Raw genomic sequence first — 19,326 nt, 5'->3', positions numbered from 1 at the left:
CCATTCTTCCTAACTTATGCTTTCTTATAGCATTTCACTTCATTAAATCTTTTTTGGAACAAGGTAAAACACACAAAAAGTAAGTGTACTCACCAATACTTAAGACATTTTATATTCAATACTGTTCTGTTTGGGTTTTTTTTTATGTCTGTCCTAGATTTTTGAATTAAGATCATAACTGCCTTATAACAGAGGACTGCTGTTTGTACTCCCATCATTTGTTTCTAATGACAGGCACAGTTTATGATCAATGTGGAAACTGGAAAAGAACAGAAAAGTATAGGGCATAAATAAGCATTATCCTCACTCCCATAATTCAGAAGTAAGCAATGGGAGGGCTTTTTTCCATACAGACGCAATATTTAAAGTTTTGAAATCATACTGTCTATACAGTTTTATGCCCTTTCCTATTGCTATTGAAAACTCTTATTAAACATGTCTAATGACTACATAATGCTTTTATATGACTACACAACAATTTACTGGTCCTTCTCCCATTATTAGATATTTCTTTACATTATTTCTGATTATTTTAATATTTTAAATATGTCAGTTATTTTCAAACTTTTTTAGACATTGAAACTGTCAAGAGAAAGCTCTGAGCAAGCCTAACATAAAAGAGGGCTGACCTTGTTGAGTGTAGGGGAGGGACCCAACCCTACCACAACTGCCCCCCAATAGCATTCCACGGAACACATTCTGAAAACCACTACTATATGCAGTACTGTGATAAACATCTATGTGCATAAAGTTTTTTCCAAATTTCCTTAGGCTAGAATCCAAGAAGTGATATTACTAAGTTTAAAGGAAATGAACATTTTTAAGGCTCCTGATATCTAGTAATATAGTCTCAATAACTGACACAGCTATTGGCTCAATTCCTAGAATACCTACCTCTTCATAGCCCTTCACAAAATTTGACAATTATAATTTAATAGGTATAATTCAAGATAGGCATAAAAAGACATAAAAATGAGAGAGATTCAAAAGGCCAGGAACTTACCATCTCTCCCATGTCATCTTCAGAAGCAATTAAACACTAATGCTTTTCAGAGACATCAACCTTCACATATCATAAAAGAAACATTTTTCAAAAAATAAAAATCAAAATAAGTATTACTTCTAAGCTATCTGGGAGAAAGAATATTCTTATATGTTTTATATGAAAACTTCAAAGTGGCTTCATTAGCCCAGAGAAACAGGTCAGCAATACCATATCCTTGTTTTTAGGAAACATTATTTTGTAAGCAATAGCCCATGTCCTCAAGCATCCATGAGGCATGATACAGATCATAAACTATGAAGGTACCCTAACTGAGTTAACCTATGACCCCAACTGTGACTATTTAAGTGAGCAGTCACAAGTGGTTTGGGAAGAGGTGCATCAGAATAACCTATGAAGCCTTTTGTTACAACACAAGATTGCAGGAGTTGAGGCAGGTTCACCCTAGTCCTACTTAATTGATCTCTGGATTACAGAACCTACAAATACATGTTTTTTAATTGTACCAAAGATGATTCTTATGTTCAGATTAAGAATCACTGGGTTATTAAAAATATTTTTCCATTAATTTCAATAATACTTGCTGAAATATTTAGCCACTCAAGTATGTAAATGTGGCTGCTTTCCTACCAAGTAGAATGTCTCTCTAAAAAGTCACAGTGCTTTGCAAGTTTCTGAGCAACAAAAAAAATCAGATTGTATTCAGGAATCCCCATGAGTCAAGCCCACTTGCTGTGGTAGTTTATTTTCCCTCATCTAGGGAATGAGTACCATTACTTGCAATATGACTTGTGTTATCAATAGTTTAATCTTGCAGCAGTGAGGAAAAGGGACTGAAGATCCTGGAGGCAAAGAGATAAGCTAAGTGACCACAGCAAAAGTTCAAGTGGGAAAGCAAATGCCTGAGTTTGATCTTAAATGCTGAATTTAGAATATTGTGGGAGCTTAAATATGGACATGTTTCATGAGTGGTTAGAAAGCTGAATCTGAAGTTCAAATGAAATGAGGTAATGCCTCCAGTTGCTCTGAGTGAATAGGAGTCATGAGTACAGGAAGATGTAAGAAACTCCACCCAGACCAAATATGAAATGTTAAGGTACACAAGACCATACCCTCAGGGAATGCTTATGGTTGGAGAAATGTAAGGAAATATGAAGTAGTAAAAGAGCCTCTAGCGGAAATGTAAGCAGCACCAGAGCAGGGGTTTGTCTGCATTATTTTCTGCTGTATCCCTAGCACCTGCCAAGTACCTGACTCATAAGATGTGCTCAATAAATATCTGCTGAAAAAACAGTCAAAGAGATAGGCAGCAAGCCAACAGTATAGAGAAATGGCAAGGGAAGAGTTTCAAGGAAGAAGAAGTCAACATTGTCCAATAATGCAGAGGTAGGTACAAAATGAGAACTGAGAAAGGGCCTTTGGATATTTGGATTTTGTCACTGGGGATCTCTATGAAATGGTAAGAGCAGAAACTGACAACAAAGATTTAAGGAGAAACTGTGTAGTGACGAAACAGAGGTGGCAAATATAAATACTGCTTTCGAGACATTAGCTGATAAAGAAAAAGAGGAAATTGGACAGTAGGTTGGAGGGGAAACTGACTTAAAAGAAGATTTCAGTATGTTTGCAAGCTTAGAGCCAAGAGCAAGTAGAAAGAAAAAGGCTAAAACAAAAGGAAACAAAAAATACAAAAGGTTGATGGTGATGAATCCAAGTATGAGCGAAAAGAGGAAAGGAAACCAAGGGCACCTACAGAATGGTTAAGCCTTAATAAGTAGACGGGACAATTCTGACATATCCCAAATTGTAAAAATATAACTAGCATTCTGATATATAAAACAATCTCTTATAATTTTGCTTAGCATTACCTCAAACTGATTTCCTGAAGGAACTAAATTAAGTTTCTGAATCAACAAGCAAAGAATTACTAGGCCCTAAGTCCAACCAAACACAAAAACAAAATTCTTTCAAAGGCCAGAAACATTTGAAACTCAGTGTTGAAACACAGGCCCAACACTGCAATGCAAATAAAATGAATCATGCTACTTTGTCTAGATTCCACAATAACATTCATATTCAAGATAGTAATCAACAGATTTCCTTTGCCTATGATCCCTAATTCTACTACTGTTTGATCTAGAAGGCTGCCAATATCCCACTTATCAAATATAATAAAGTAGAAAAGTTTGTTCTCACTCAGAACTTAAAAAACAGACTGACATTGCCACTCATCTACTATCAAACCACAAAGTCTGAAAATCAAAGGCCTCCATTCAAGGCCAACATAATTTACCTGAATCTAGGAAGGCTACTGCAAAGCCACATTCACAATGTTTCCAAATTTCCAAGCTATCTGCTTCATCTATCACCTCTGCCCTAGTCTTGAAAATGCTGGTTGTGATATATGTTGGAAAGAAAAATAGAAGGAGAAATGGAAAGGAAATAAGGAATCTCCCACTCTTGTTTTCTCTCCAGTCTAAAGTTTCAGAGTTAATCCATTAACAATGCTAACAAGTATTGCATTATCAATTAGTGCATACTTTAAAACTGAAGCTGTTACTGGCACAAATCACCAACAGACTTGTTTTGACCTGCATGTTATTTAATTAGCATTTTCTGTTTACTATGTTTACAAGAGGAAAGGCACACCATAAAAAGACTTAAAGTTTTACTTCCAAAAAGAACCAGTACATAATCTTATAAAAAAGCAGAAAGCTGTTATTCAGCATCCTGATACACTTTAATTACAGCCATGATAAGATTTCAAATGGACTTCTGAGCCCCACACCCACGCATGTTTTTCCTTCTCTGCATAGCTGCACTTTGGGTTTACTCACTTATCAGTTCCAAGTCAAAGGTCCAATCTTCATTAACCCTCTATTCTAGAGAAGTTGATTTTCCCATCTTCCCAAATCTAATCTTGTACACTGTGCCTTTGTTCCGGCCAGTCACTCTTCCTAGATAGGAGGTGGCCTCCACTTACCTCGCCCATCAAAATGTTACCCTCTACAAGGCTCATTCAAATTCCACCTCCTCCACAAAGTACAGGCATCCCCTCTTATCCCTGGTTTTTGCTTTCTGCAGTTTCAGTTACCCTTGGTATGAAAATATTAAATCAAAAGTTCCAGAGGACATATATACACTACCAAATGTAAAATAGATAGCTAGTGGGAAGCAGCCGCATAGCATAGGGAGATCAGCTCGGTGCTTTGTGACCACCTAGAGGGGTGGGATAGGGAGGGTGGGAGGGAGGGAGATGCAAGAGGGAAGACATATGGGAACATATGTATATGTATAACTGATTCACTTTGTTATAAAGCAGAAACTAACACACCATTGTAAAGCAATTATACTTCAATAAAGATGTTAAAAAAAAAAAAAGTTCCAGAAACAAATAATTCATAAGTTTTAAATTGTGTGCCTTTCTGAGTAACATGACAGAATCTCAAGCTATCCTGCTCCTTCCTGCCCAACAAGTAAAGCATCCCTTTGTATAGTGTATCCTGCCCAGCAGTCACTTAGTAGTCATCTGTCAAGATATCACAGTGTTTGTGTTCAAGTAATTCTTATTTTACTTAATAACGGCCCCAAAGCGCAAGAGTGATGCTGGCAATTTGAAAATGCCACAAAGAAGCTATAAAGTGCTTCCTTTAAGTGAAAAGTTGAAAAGTTCTCAACTTCACAAGGAAAGGAAAAAAATGGTATGCAGAGGTCCCTAGGATCTACAGTAAGAACAAATCTCCTATCTGTGAAATCATGAAGAAGCAAAAAGAAATTCATGCTAGTTTTGCTATCACACCTCAAACTGCAAAAGTTATGACCACAGTGCATGATAAATGCTTAGTTAAGATCGAAAAGGCATTATACCTGTCCAATAATATATTTTGAGAGAGAGGGAAAGACGGCATTCACATTCAGGCATACCTTGTTTTACTGCTCTTTATTGCGCTTTTTACAAATTGAAGGTTTGTGGCAACCCTGCTTGGAGCAAGTCTATTGGCACAATTTTTCCAATGCATTTGCTCACTTCATGTCTCTGGGTCACGTTCTGGTAAATCTCACAATATTTCAAACCCTCCACCAGCAAAATGATTACAACTCGCTGAAGGCTCAGATGATGGTTAACATTTTTTAGCAATAACATATTGTTAAATTAAGGTATGTACATTGTTTTCTTTTAGAGATAATGCTATATTGCACACTTAATAGAGTATAGAACAGTGTAAACGTAACTTTTATATGCACTGGGAAGCCAAAAAATTCATGTGACTTGCTTTATTTCAACATTTGCTTCATTGTGGTGGTCTAGAACCCAACCAGCAATACCTCCAAAGTATGCCAGTAACTTTTACTACATCGTTATAATTGTTCTATTATAAGTTACTATTGTTAATCTCTTACTGTGCCTAATTTATAAATTAAACTTTATCATAGGTATATATGTATAGGAAAAACATAGTGTATATGTAAGGGTTGGTACCATCCACAGTTTCAGGCATCTACTGGGGTCTTGAAACATATCCCCCTGGATACGGGGGGATTACTGTATTTCTTCTCTGGATCTGATCTCATCAGCCTCATCTTTCCACTTCCCCCTAGTAAGAAAAAACAGCCATGCACTAATCACATGACATTTTACCACACTATCATGTACTTGCACACATTTAGGTCCTCACTATAGCAACTTTTTTTCTCCTCATAACACCCTTCTTACTTCTATTCTCTCTTCCCCGGTACCCTGCCAGCATTGCAAACCTGCATTCATCAGCTCAGACAAAATACCACAGATTGGGTGGCTTAAAGATTAAAAATTTATTTTCTCACAGTTTTGGAGGCTAGAAGTCCATGACCAAATGCCAGCAAATTTGGTTTCTGTTGCAGACTTTCTTCCTGGCTTACAAACAGCCAGCTTCTTGCTGTTATGTGCAGACCTAGCTCTCTGGTATCTCTCTTCTTATAAGGAGGCTAATCCTATTTGGATCAGGACCCACCCTTATGACCTAACTTAACCTTGATTATTTCCAAAGAGGCTCATCTCCAAATACAGTCACACTGAAGGTTAGGACTTCAACATATGAATTTGGGGGGCACACAAACATTCATAACAAACAAACATAAGTCATTCTCACATATGATAGTTCAACCTAAATATTACCTACTCTGTGAACTACCCAAAATAATTAAACACATCTTTTCCTTGTCCATCACACATTGTGGCCTAGAAGTGTGGTTGCTGTTGTTTCTGATTACCCATGTATGCTTGAAAAGAAAACGTTGGATGAAGGTTCTATATATGTTCAACAGATAAAACTTGTTCATTTGTATTGCTAAAATCTACACTCTTACTAATTGCCATCTTAACAATTCCTGAATTGTTTCTGAACAATTTTCCATTATCACTGTAGGTTTGTCCATTTCTCCTTATAATTCTGTCAATTTTTGCTTTGATTATATTGTGTTAAAATGCACACAAGTTAAGAACTATCAAATTTCCCTGGAGAATAAATTGTTTCTTTTACCATTAGCTAATGACACTCATTTTATCTTTACATTAATTTTATAATACTAATCAGTTATCTTTCAGTTAGTATTTTCCTGCTGTAGTCTTTTATTCCTTTTTCTTTCAACCTTTCTATGTCATTACATTTTAGATGTATCATTCATAAGCAGAATATGCCTGAATTTTTTAATCCAATCTGAGAATTTTTGTCTTTTAAGTGGCAAGTTTAGTCCATTTACATCTATTGTGAATAACGATACACAGCTGACCTTTGAACAATGTGACTTTGAACTGCAGAGGTCCACTTATAAGCAGATTTTTTTTTAATAGTAAATACTACAGTACTACATGATCCACAGTTGGTTGAATCTGAGGATGTAGAGCCTCAGATGTGGAGGAACCGTGTAAATGGAGGGCTGACTGTAAATTATACTTGGATTTTTGACTGCTCAGAGAGTCGGTGCCCCTAATTCCTGCATTGTTCAAGGGTCAACTGTATTTGTATTCATGCTTACCATCTTATTTTGCGATCTCTATTTACCAAGATTTTCATCTACTTCTTTTTTCCCCTTTCCTGTCTTTTTTTGGAATGATTGCGCTTTCTTCAATGGCATATCAAGAGCATTTCAGTGGTAGTATTGCAGACCAATAAAGGGGTACACTTTCTTTAGAGAATTTAAAAACAAAAATAAAATCAACTAAAGATGAGACTACTTTTTATTATCACCAGGTGCTGGCAATTCTAAACTTGTCAGTTTAGAAATTTGTTTTTTTGTTTTTTGCTATGATTAGTGCTGAGTTTTGATAACACATATGTAAGCTTCAAATTAACATATTTTTATTCCTTATCTTTTAATAAACATTGCATTCTACACGAAGTTACTTTGGCACACTCCCAGTTATACTATCTGCACCACATACATGCACAAATATACTCAGCTACACACATGTTCAGATAATATTTTTAATGGTTCAGAATCATTCAAGCTTACTTCAAGGGTGGTTTCATATCTCCAATCCCTGTGTACTTCATGTTCTTGCATTTAAACAGTAAGTTCAAAATAAACAATGATTATAAAGTCAAAGAAACAAAAAGAGTCTTCCATTCTGCTATACTTTCAATGCCAGGAGGAAAAGACAAAAGATGGTAGACTAGGTCGGCAGAAGAATTCAAAATGGGAATGTTTAAACACCTCAACTGTTTTCATCAAAAACATTCTAAAGCAGTGGATCATTTAATGACAACATATGCCATTATTTAGCCATTTTCTCTGATTTTTACAGAAGAAACTTTAGAAGTTTTTACCAAATACATTAGAAAATGATGCATTTTCTGGAAGAAGAGATTTTAGTGAAAGTGTTTTAAGACCAGAGATTTTTAAAAGCCACTAGGACTGACATCAAAAGAAAAATGATATGGTCAACACTGCAGTTTCAGGAGTTTATTGTAAAACAAAATTTTTAATGAAACTACCTGATTTATCCTCATGTTCCTCTTTTCCTAATTTTACATACACACAAATACACATGTGTGCATGAAAAGCTTTCTTTAATAAACTATGAATAGACATAGAATGACAACTTTGGTATACTCTGTAGTAAACACAAATAAGCAAAGAATGCCCATTTTGATGAAGTCACTGACAGATCTGCAAAGGCTGTCAGTTTCTCTTCTGACCATTATTATTTGTTTCAACTCATAATTATTACTGAAAATAATCTGTCACATAGAGAAAGGTGGTATTAAAAAATGATCCATTCTAGGTATCAAAAATACAAAATACATCAATGGTTTTCTTTATATGTTTTTCCTTTTACTATTTTGGAGGTTACACAATTTCTATTTTTTGGGCATTTACTCTTAAAATTGTAACTTGCAACTTGACTTAAGCTAATCTAAAATTAACTAACATCTCTAGCCTCCGCCCAAATAATATGACTTCAAAATGATTGAACTGATTCCACTCTCCTATCTTCCACATTATTGTTCAAAATAATATTAGATCCACTTTATTTTTAAATCTTCCCAGATTTATTCATCATCAACATTACACTCAGTGCTACATAAACTTAACAAAATGTTTATTAACTTTTTAACACATTGCTTCCTACTGTCCATTTATTTTTGAGTTCTACTTCCTTATTCCTGAAATACATTCTTTAGAGTTCTTTCAACAAGGGGCTGTCAGTAGTAAACTCAGATTTTTTTTTTTAATTTGATCTCATTCATGAATAACTGTCTAGCAGGGAACTGATCTCTACACTACTCTAAAAGACACTACTCCACTGAATTCTTAAATTACTACTGAAATACTTACTTCCTCCTCTTCTGAATCATCATCATCATCATCATCATCTTCTTCCACATCTTCACCAAGAGGTGGAGGTAAAGGACCGAGGATATCTTCCTCCATATGATTAACTGGTTCTTCTGCCATTTTAAGGGGTAAAGGGGGGCCAATTAACTCATCATCAGAAGATTCAGAACTCTCTTCACTTTCACTGCTGCTTGTATCCCTGAAAATACAGAAACAGAAACTCACTGCCTTTGCTGAAACAAAGAACGTACTCTGGAGATAATACTGATTTCTCAGGAAACCCTGACTCTCCTTTTAACAACTGAGTTTTTTAAATGTTTTTAAATTTGTAATTCAAATATTGAATGTGTGACTCAAATATTATTTCACCTAAAGAAAGTAAAAAACTTCTTTAATCTATCTTACCTAAATATAAAGTCAGAGACAAAAGCTCAGAGCAATTACATGTTAGAGGCCCATTAGATAATCCTCATTCATAAAGAGCCAGGAGAACAACTGGAATGTGGAAGAAAAACTACTAGATACTACACCATAAGAAAGAAAACTACTGAGATAACCAATGCTTCTATTCACTATATGTGAATACGATCACTTTTTGCCATAGGAGCAAGTAAAGTCAGTCATGTAAGAAAGTTAATATTACTCTCAAAATGTTTCAATATATTTTCTGAAATACAAATTATTTCTCAGTGCTAATCCAAGTTTGCTAAGTTGCTAAAATGTTAAACATATTGATAGCTTTCCTGGATTGTAAAGATACCTTACCCTAGGGAGTATATTGATTCTCAACTGTTTTTCTACCCAACACACCTGAGGACTATTACACACTCTCATTAAAGTCTTTAACAAGCACCTCTATACATTCCGAAGCCACCACCATCACCATCCCTCTACCTCCCACCCCATCCCAAAAGGTTGAGAACTGCATTCCTAATTATATCAATTAATCTATCAAATATTTTCTAGGATTCAAAGTGTCACTGCCTTCTAATGAAGTATCTCTAGAATATAAGCTCAATGAAAGCAGAAATTTGTCTGTTGTGTTCATTGCTGTGGCTCTAGCACCTAAATGATGCCTGACATAGGCAGTCAATATCTACTGAAGAAAAAAAAATGGGATTTTTCTTTTTATTTTCATCTAGGTTCAATATTAAAAGGAATACATACTCACATACATGTTATCCTTATACAAAGACAGGAGCTAGCAAACCTCCATAAAGAGAATTTCTCTTTTTATCAACAGTTAAGCTCAAGGTGCTCCAGCCCCACAGGACTTCTTCATAACTGAACACTTGAAGCTTGGTTCGGCCTGAGGGTCTTTGCACTTGCAGTTCCCTCTGCTAAAACACTTGTTACATGGCCTCTTTCTCATCATTCAGGTCTCCTCAAATGTCACCTCCTCAAAGAGGCCTTCAGACACACACCCCTTTCTAAACTTTCAAACACACCCCCATCAGTCACCATTACCTTAATTACCTTACTTTGATGATCTTTATTATGTACATTGCTAAATTATATTGTTTGATTAGTTATTTAGTTGTTTGTAATTTGTTATCCATCCCCTCAAATGTCCCCACAGCAATATCAGCTGAGATCTCATCTGACTTGCTAAATGCTGTATCCCCAATTTCTAAAGCAGTGCCTAACCCACAGCAGATGTTCAATAAATACTTGAATGACTGAATAAATTTGTATTAAAGTATTCATGCTCCCAAATTTTCTCTCTTGTGATCAGATCACAAATTTCTGACTGTACTGGTTACAAGTCACAGACTTCCTTAATGCAAAATTAAGGCCACAGAGAGCTCTAAACTGAAATGTTAATCCTTAGCACCCATGCTTTAACCCAGTTAACTAGTTCAAAAATAATCACTGAACTGAGAACAAAACAGATCCATACAGATTTCATTGCTGATTATGCAGGCCTAATACCCACATGAAACTTGACAGACTGTATCAGCGTCTAATTCTGCTTCTGGCTTTTTGCTGCTAATGTGCACAAGCCAAAAAAAATGAACCATTTTTAACATATTTTCAATATCCTGAAAAAAAAAGTCCATGAAATTATGTCCAAAAATGTCCCTGACTGAAAACAGAATACATTCCATGTTTAAAATATGCCTTGATTCAATGTGGTACCCAAATATGAACCAGAGCCTGAGAAACAATATATACTCGATGAGAAAACAGTTGAGTCAATCTTAACGTTTTCCTCAGCTGACTTTTTTTTCCAGCTAACTTTTTAAGTGAGATTTTAGCTAAGCATTAAATAAGATGTATGGCTGTACAATTTCATTAAATTCATAGGCAAAATTCATTGTTTCTGGTACTACTTTCTTAAAAGGAAGTGCAAATGTCTAAATGATTCCTACCTTATAAATCTGAAGTATATCAGTATTTCTCTACCATCCTACAGCTATTTTTCATAGGATAAATGATGTATTTCTTCTCAGTACTTGATTTCTGAATGATAACTTACACCCATATAATATTTCTTTAAGCCAATAAAAAGGGTAGTTTTAGATTACTGTCTTTCTCTAAACCAAATTTTAACAATGTTGTAGACGTTTTTTAAATTATCTGTTTGCATTGTGAAACAGACTCTCAACATGCTACAAAGGAGAAAAACTAACATGAAACATATTTAAAATATATAGGACCAAATGAAATACAGCCAAGAGAGCAGAAGACCAATTCCAGAACTGAATTCAAATTATCATAATAAATAACTTATATATAATAAGTGTGCATTTTAAAAAAAACAGTGAAGAAATGATCACCATATAATGAATGCTGAACATTCATAAAATAAAATGGAAAACTACTCTGGAATCACACCTTACGTTACACATTAGAATCACCAAGATGGGACTTCCCTGTGGCGTAGTGGTTAAGAATCTGCCTGCCAATGCAGGGGACACAGGTTCGAACCCTGGTCCGGGAAGATCCCACATGCCGCGGAGCAACTAAGCCTGTGCGCCACAACTACTGAGCCTGCACTCTAGAGCCCGCAAGCCACAACTACTGAAGCCCCCGCACCACAACTACTGAAGCCCGCCCGCCTACAGCCCGTGCTCCACAACAAGAGAAGCCACCGCATGAGAAGCCTGTGCACCGCAACGAAGAGTAGCCCCCGCTCACCGCAACTAGAGAAAGCCCGCGCGCAGCAACAAAGACCCAATGCAGCCAAAAATAAATTAAATAAATAAATTTATAAAAAAAAAGAAAAAAAAAAGAATCACCAAGATGGGTCAAAAATCAAACCAAAACCAAAACAAAAAAAGTTGGACCCCTACCTCACATCATATACATAATGAACTCAAAATGGATCAATAACCAAAATGTAAGAGCCAAAGCTATGTTTTTCAGAAGAAAGCAGGAGAAATCTTCATGACCTATAATTTGGCAATGGCTTCTTAGATATGACATGAAAAACATGATCAACAAAAAGAAAAAATAGGTAAGTTGGACTTAACCAAAATTAAAAGCTTTCATACATCAAAGGATATTATTAAGAAAGTAAAAAAACAATCTAAAGAATGAATAATATATTTGCAAATCACATATCTGATGAGTTAATAACCAGAATGTATAAAGAATTCCTACAACTTAACAACAGAAATACAAACAACACAATTTTTAAATGGGAAAAGGACTTGAATATGCATTTCTGAAAAGAAAATATACAAATGATCAATAAGCATATCAAAAAACGCTCAACATCATTAGACATTAGGGAAATGAAAATAAAAACTACAAGGAGGAACTTCCTTGGTGGTCAAGTGGTTAAGAATCTGTCTTCCAATGCAGGGGACATGGGTTCAATCCCTGGTCGGAGAACGAGGATCCCACATGCGGCGGGACAACTAAGCCCATGCACCACACCCAGAGAGCCCGCGTGCCCCAACTACAGAGCCCATGTGCTCTGGAGCCTGCACGCCACAACTAGAGAGAAGCCCGCATGCTGCAACGAAAGGTCCCGCAAGCAGCAACCAAGACTTGACACAGCCCAAAATAAATAAATATATTAAAAAAAAAAAAAACTACAAGGAGATACCACTTCCCACCTACTGGGATGACTATAATAAAAACAAAACAAAACAAAATGGAAAGTAACAAGTGATGGCAAGAACGTGGAGAAATTGGAACCCTCATACATTGCTGGTGGGAATGTAAAATGGCGCAGCCACGGCGGAAAACAGCTTGGCAGTTTTTCAAAAAGTTAAACATAAAATTACCATATGACCCAGAAATTTCACTCGTAGGCATATACCCAAAAGAATTAAAATCAAAGACTCAAACAGATACTTGTATGCCAATGTTCACTGCACTCACAATACCCAAAAGATGGAAACCCAAGTGTTCATCAATGAAAAATGGGGAATTACTGCTTAATGGCTAAAGTTTCTGTTTGGAGTGATAAAATTTTTGGAAATAGATAGTGATGATGGCTGTACAACATTATAAACATTACTAATGCCTCTAAATTGTGTACTTTAAATTGTTTAAAATGGAAATTCTTATGTTAAAAAAACTTTTGTCCCAATTCAAAAAATCAAGACACCATAATAAAAGAAAACATTTAGAAATACAGAGGTAAATTGAAGAAAAAAATACTAAAAAAAATTTTAATAGTTTCCTCTGGGACACAAGAATCATGAGCAGGGAGAAATGAGACTTTATAATGTTTGACTTTGTAATGTGTATACCCTACTTCGATAAAAATTTAAAAGATCAGTGGTTGCTAAGGGTTTGTGGGGAGGGAGGGAGGAAGAGGTGGAACACAGAGGATGGTGAAGGCAGTGAAACTACTCTGATTGATACCATAGTGGTGGATACACGTCATTACAAATTTGTGCAAACTGACAGAAGGTACAACATCAAAGAGTGAACCCTCATGTAAACTCTGGATTCTGAGTGACGAAGATGTGTCAGTGTAGGTTCACCAACTGTAACAAATATACCACTCTGGTGGGGGCTGTTGATAATGGAGGAGGCTATGCATGTACTGGGCCAGGTGATATATGGAAAACTCTCTGTACCTTCGGCTCAATTTTGTTGTGAACCTAAAACTGCTCTAAAAAAAACTCTACTAAATTTTTTTTAATTAAAAATAAAGGGGCTGGGGAAATTGATAGTTCATATGGAGCAAAAAATTAAAATGAATAACATCTTTACATTATCCACAAAAAATTAATCCTATGTTGATTTAAGACCTAAATATGGAAAACAAAACTTAAAAACTTTAGATAAAAATATAGAAGGTTATCTTTATGACCTCAGAGTAAGGACTCATTTCTTAAACAAAACACAAAAGCACACATCACAAAAGAAAAGGTTAAAATAAGAATATATTAACATTTGAAACTTATTTTTAAAAAAATACCACTGAAAAACAAAAAAATAGTAATAGTAAACCACCAATTAAGGGGAGAACACAAGGAACCTGACAGAAAATCTTGCAGAAGACATAGTTCTTACTATATCTTCAGAAGAAAAAATATATGACCAGTAAACTTTTGAAATGATGATGTACAACCACACTGGTAATCATCAAAATGCAAATGAACACTATAAGGATACCACCTCACAACAATCAGATTGGCAAAAATAAAAATGTCTAACAATAACGTGTTGATGAGGATGTGGAGCAACGGGAACTCTTACACTCTGCTGGTGGCAAAGTAACTGGGTACAAACTCTTTAGAAAACAACTGAGCCAAATCTAAAGATAAACGTGTACTTACTCAGAGACCTAGCAAGTCCACTACTAGGTATATACTCTAAAGAAACTTTTGTACAGTAAAACAGAGGATAGCTATAAGGAGACCTCTAAAAGCATATTTTATAATAGTATAGAAAAACAGCAACCAAAATTGTCTAGACAATGGATAAACTGTAGTATATTTCTAAGTGGAAAACTAAAATGCACTGAAAATGAAATGAACTATAGATTCACTTGTCAACATGAATGTGAAAAACCACTTGTTGAATAAAAAAAGCAAACTGAAAAAATACATTCATTACAGCATTAATGACATCTATATAAAGTAAGAAATCATACAAAACAACATGTATTTAGGAATACACTCATATATAATAAAATTATTAAAAACAGGAAGGAAAGATAAATACAGGGAAGGTTTCCCTTGTGGAGCAAAGGAGTAGGGAGTGGATTTCAAAGCACTGATAAAGCTCTACACACTGTCTCACATGCTGGGTGTTTGTTTCATTGTTCTCTTTACTTTAAATGAAGGATATCTAAAGTTTTATATGTATGACAAACTTCGTAACAAAAGTTTTTTGTCTAATTAAGGGGAAAAACATCCCTAACCTTACAGTGTCCACAATCATATAAAAGAACACACTACAGAAACAGTACATGATAAGTGCACAACATGCTAAGTGCCACACTAGACACTAGAGAGAAAGATTTTAAAATATGCAAAACAATATTATTTAAGTCTTAGGGAAACAGAGATACACAATAAAATTATAAAGAGATACATGGAAAAAATTCAAATTTAGAAGGTTGGTTACTTCTGACAAGGGAAGGGGATGCAAATGAAGATAGTTCTCAGACGTGTTCACTCTTAATAGCGAAAGTTTACTTCTTGTCTAGTGGGTACTGTACTTTATCACCGTTTTGAAAGTCTTAAATACTTCATAATAATTTCTCATTTAAACTCTTAAGGTAATTTTTATTAAATCTAGAAAAAAGAAAATAGCACAACAATCTCTTATGTGTATGTAAGGAAAACTGATTGCCTAAGAGATATATCTTAAATACATTAAAACAATATTATCAAACAGATGGGAAAATGTTTGTATGATGAAATGTGATATAACATTTTTTAAAGCATGAAAATGAGAAAAAATATCAAATCTAAAAAGTTTATTTACATATAAAATATGAGGTCAAAATTCAAATAAATGGAGAAGTAATCAGATTTATTCAAAAGGAGATATATCAAAATCACAAGAAAAAATGCATAACTTCAAGGCAATTAGAATATGCAAAAATTAAACTTTAAGATGCTTCATTGAGGAAAATTTAAAATTTTTCTCTGCCTGTATAATTTACTGTTACTTTTTTCCTAATATATGAGAGAGAATTATTTTTAAGATACCTTAAGCATTTTGAAAGCCACTGGCAAAAGGGTCTTTAAAAGTCCTTAACGACTGTGAATTTTCCTATTTTTTATTAAAAATGTGTTTTGCGTACCTAGAAACAAATGACAATGGAGACACGACGACCCAAAACCTATGGGATGCAGCAAAAGCAGTTCTAAGAGGGAAGTTTATAGCAATACAAGCCTACATCAAGAAACAGGAAACATCTCGAATAAACAACCTAACCTTGCACCTAAAGCAATTAGAGAAAGAAGAACAAAAAAACCCCAAAGCTAGCAGAAGGAAAGAAATCATAAAGATCAGATCAGAAAAAAATGAAAAAGAAATGAAGGAAACAATAGCAAAAATCAATGAAACTAAAAGCTGGTTCTTTGAGAAGATAAACAAAATTGATAAACCATTAGCCAGACTCATCAAGAGAAAAAGGGAGAAGACTCAAATCAATAGAATTAGAAATGAAAAAGGAGAGGCAACCACTGACACTGCAGAAATACAAACGATCATGAGAGATTACTACAAGCAACTCTATGCCAATAAACTGGACAACCTGGAAGAAATGGACAGATTCTTAGAAATGCACAACCTGCCGAGACTGAACCAGGAAGAAATAGAAAATATGAACAGACCAATCACAAGCACTGAAATTGAAACTGTGATTAAAAATCTTCCAACACACAAAAGCCCAGGACCAGATGGCTTCACAGGCGAATTCTATCAAACATTTAGAGAAGAGCTAACACCTATCCTTCTCAAACTCTTCCAAAATATTGCAGGGGGAGGAACACTCCCAAACTCATTCTACGAGGCCACCATCACCCTGATACCAAAACCAGACAAAGATGTCACAAAGAAAGAAAACTACAGGCCAATATCACTGATGAACATAGATGCAAAAATCCTCAACAAAATACTAGCAAACAGAATCCAACAGCACATTAAAAGGATTATACACCATGATCAAGTGGGGTTTATTCCAGGAATGCAAGGATTCTTCAATATACGCAAATCAATCAACGTGATACATCATATTAACAAACTGAAGGAGAAAAACCATATGATCATCTCAATAGATGCAGAGAAAGCTTTCAACAAAATTCAACACCCATTTATGATAAAAGTCCTGCAGAAAGTAGGCATAGAGGGAACTTTCCTCAACATAATAAAGGCCGTATATGACAAACCCACAGCCAACATTGTCCTCAATGGTGAAAAACTGAAACCATTTCCACTAAGATCAGGAACAAGACAAGGTTGCCCACTCTCACCACTATTATTCGACATAGTTTTGGAAGTGTTAGCCACAGCAATCAGAGAAGAAAAAGAAATAAAAGGAATCCAAATCGGAAAAGAAGAAGTAAAGCTGTCACTCTTTGCAGATGACATGATACTATACATAGAGAATCCTAAAGATGCTACCAGAAAACTACTAGAGCTAATCAATGAATTTGGTAAAGTAGCAGGATACAAAATTAATGCACAGAAATCTCTTGCATTCCTATATACTAATGATGAAAAATCTGAAAGTGAAATTAAGAAAACACTCCCATTTACCACTGCAACAAAAAGAATAAAATATCTAGGAATAAACCTACCTAAGGAGACAAAAGACCTGTATGCAGAAAATCACAGGACACTGATGAAAGAAATTAAAGATGATACAAATAGATGGAGAGATATACCATGTTCTTGGATTGGAAGAATCAACATTGTGAAAATGACTCTACTACCCAAAGCAATCTACAGATTCAATGCAATCCCTATCAAACTACCACTGGCATTTTTCACAGAAGTAGAACAAAAAATTTCACAATTTGTATGGAAACACAAAAGACCCCAAATAGCCAAAGCAATCTTGAGAACGAAAAATGGAGCTGGAGGAATCAGGCTCCCTGACTTCAGACTATATTACAAAGCTACAGTAATCAAGACAGTTTGGTACTGGCACAAAAACAGAAATATAGATCAATGGAACAGGATAGAAAGCCCAGAGATAAGCCCACGCACATATGGTCACCTTATCTTTGATAAAGGAGGCAAGCATATACAGTGGAGAAAAGACAGCCTCTTCAATAAGTGGTGCTGGGAAAACTGGACAGCTACATGTAAAAGTATGAAATTAGAACACTCCCTAACACCATACACAAAAATAAACTCAAAATGGATTAAAGACCTAAGTGTTAGGCCAGACACTATCAAACTCTTAGAGGAAAACATAGGCAGAACACTCTAGGACATAAATCACAGCAAGATCCTTTTTGACCCAGCTCCTAGAGAAATGGAAATAAAAACACAAATAAACAAATGGGACCTAATGAAACTTAAAAGCTTTTGCACAGCAAAGGAAACCATAAACAAGATCAAAAGACAACCCTCAGAATGGGAGAAAATATTTGCAAATGAAGCAACAGACAAAGGATTAATCTCCAAGATTTACAAGCAGCTCATGCAGCTCAATAACAAAAAAACAAACAACCCAATCCAAAAATGGACAGAAGACCTAAATAGACATTTCTCCAAAGAAGATATACAGATTGCCAACAGACACATGAAAGAATGCTCAACATCATTAATCATTAGAGAAATGCAAATCAAAACTACAATGAGGTATCATCTCACACCGGTCAGAATGGCCATCATCAAAAAATCTAGAAACAATAAATGCTGGAGAGGGTGTGGAGAAAAGGGAACACTCTTGCACTGTTGGTGGGAATGTAAATTGATACAGCCACTATGGAGAACAGTATGGAGGTTCCTTAAAAAACTAAAAATAGAACTACCACACGACCCAGCAATCCCACTACTGGGCATATACCCTGAGAAAACCATAATTCAGAAAGAGTCATGTACCAAAATATTCATTGCAGCTCTGTTTACAATAGCCAGGACATGGAAGGAACCTAGGTGTCCATCATCGGATGAATGGATAAAGAAGTTGTGGCACATATATACAATGGAATATTACTCAGCCATAAAAAGAAATGAAATGGAGGTATTTGTAATGAGGTGGATGGAATTAGAGTCTGTCATACAGAGTGAAGTAAGTCAGAAAGAGAAAAACAAATACAGTGTGCTAACACATATATATGGAATCTAAGGAAAAAAAAAAGGTCATGAAGAACCTAGTGGCAAGACGGGAATAAAGACACAGATCTACTAGAGAATGGACTTGAGGATATGGGGAGGGGGAGGGGTGAGATGTGACAGGGTGAGAGAGTGTCATGGACATATATACACTACCAAATGTAAAATAGCTAGCTAGTGGGAAGCAGCCGCATAGCACAGAGAGATCAGTTCGGTGCTTTGTGACCACCTAGAGGGGTGGGATTGGGAGGGTAGGAGGGAGGGAGATGTAAGAGGGAAGAGATATGGGA

At 35.4% G+C, this 19,326-nt stretch overlaps 1 protein-coding gene across 2 annotated transcripts in view; it reads right to left on the bottom strand.

Annotated features, from left to right (window-relative positions):
• WDR70 (WD repeat domain 70) overlaps positions 1-19,326 on the bottom strand; it is a 316,512-nt gene that overhangs the window by 284,549 nt on the left and 12,637 nt on the right. For both annotated transcript variants that reach the window (XM_061187724.1, XM_061187725.1), the window contains exon 5: positions 8,822-9,020. In XM_061187724.1, coding sequence (XP_061043707.1) covers positions 8,822-9,020 — 199 coding nt within the window. The remainder of the gene's footprint in view (positions 1-8,821; positions 9,021-19,326) is intronic.

Source organism: Eubalaena glacialis, chromosome 4 (assembly GCF_028564815.1).
Source record: "Eubalaena glacialis isolate mEubGla1 chromosome 4, mEubGla1.1.hap2.+ XY, whole genome shotgun sequence".
Classification (NCBI taxonomy): domain Eukaryota; kingdom Metazoa; phylum Chordata; class Mammalia; order Artiodactyla; family Balaenidae; genus Eubalaena; species Eubalaena glacialis.
Note: the sequence above shows the minus strand (reverse complement) of the source record. Positions and strands in the feature narration are given on the sequence as shown.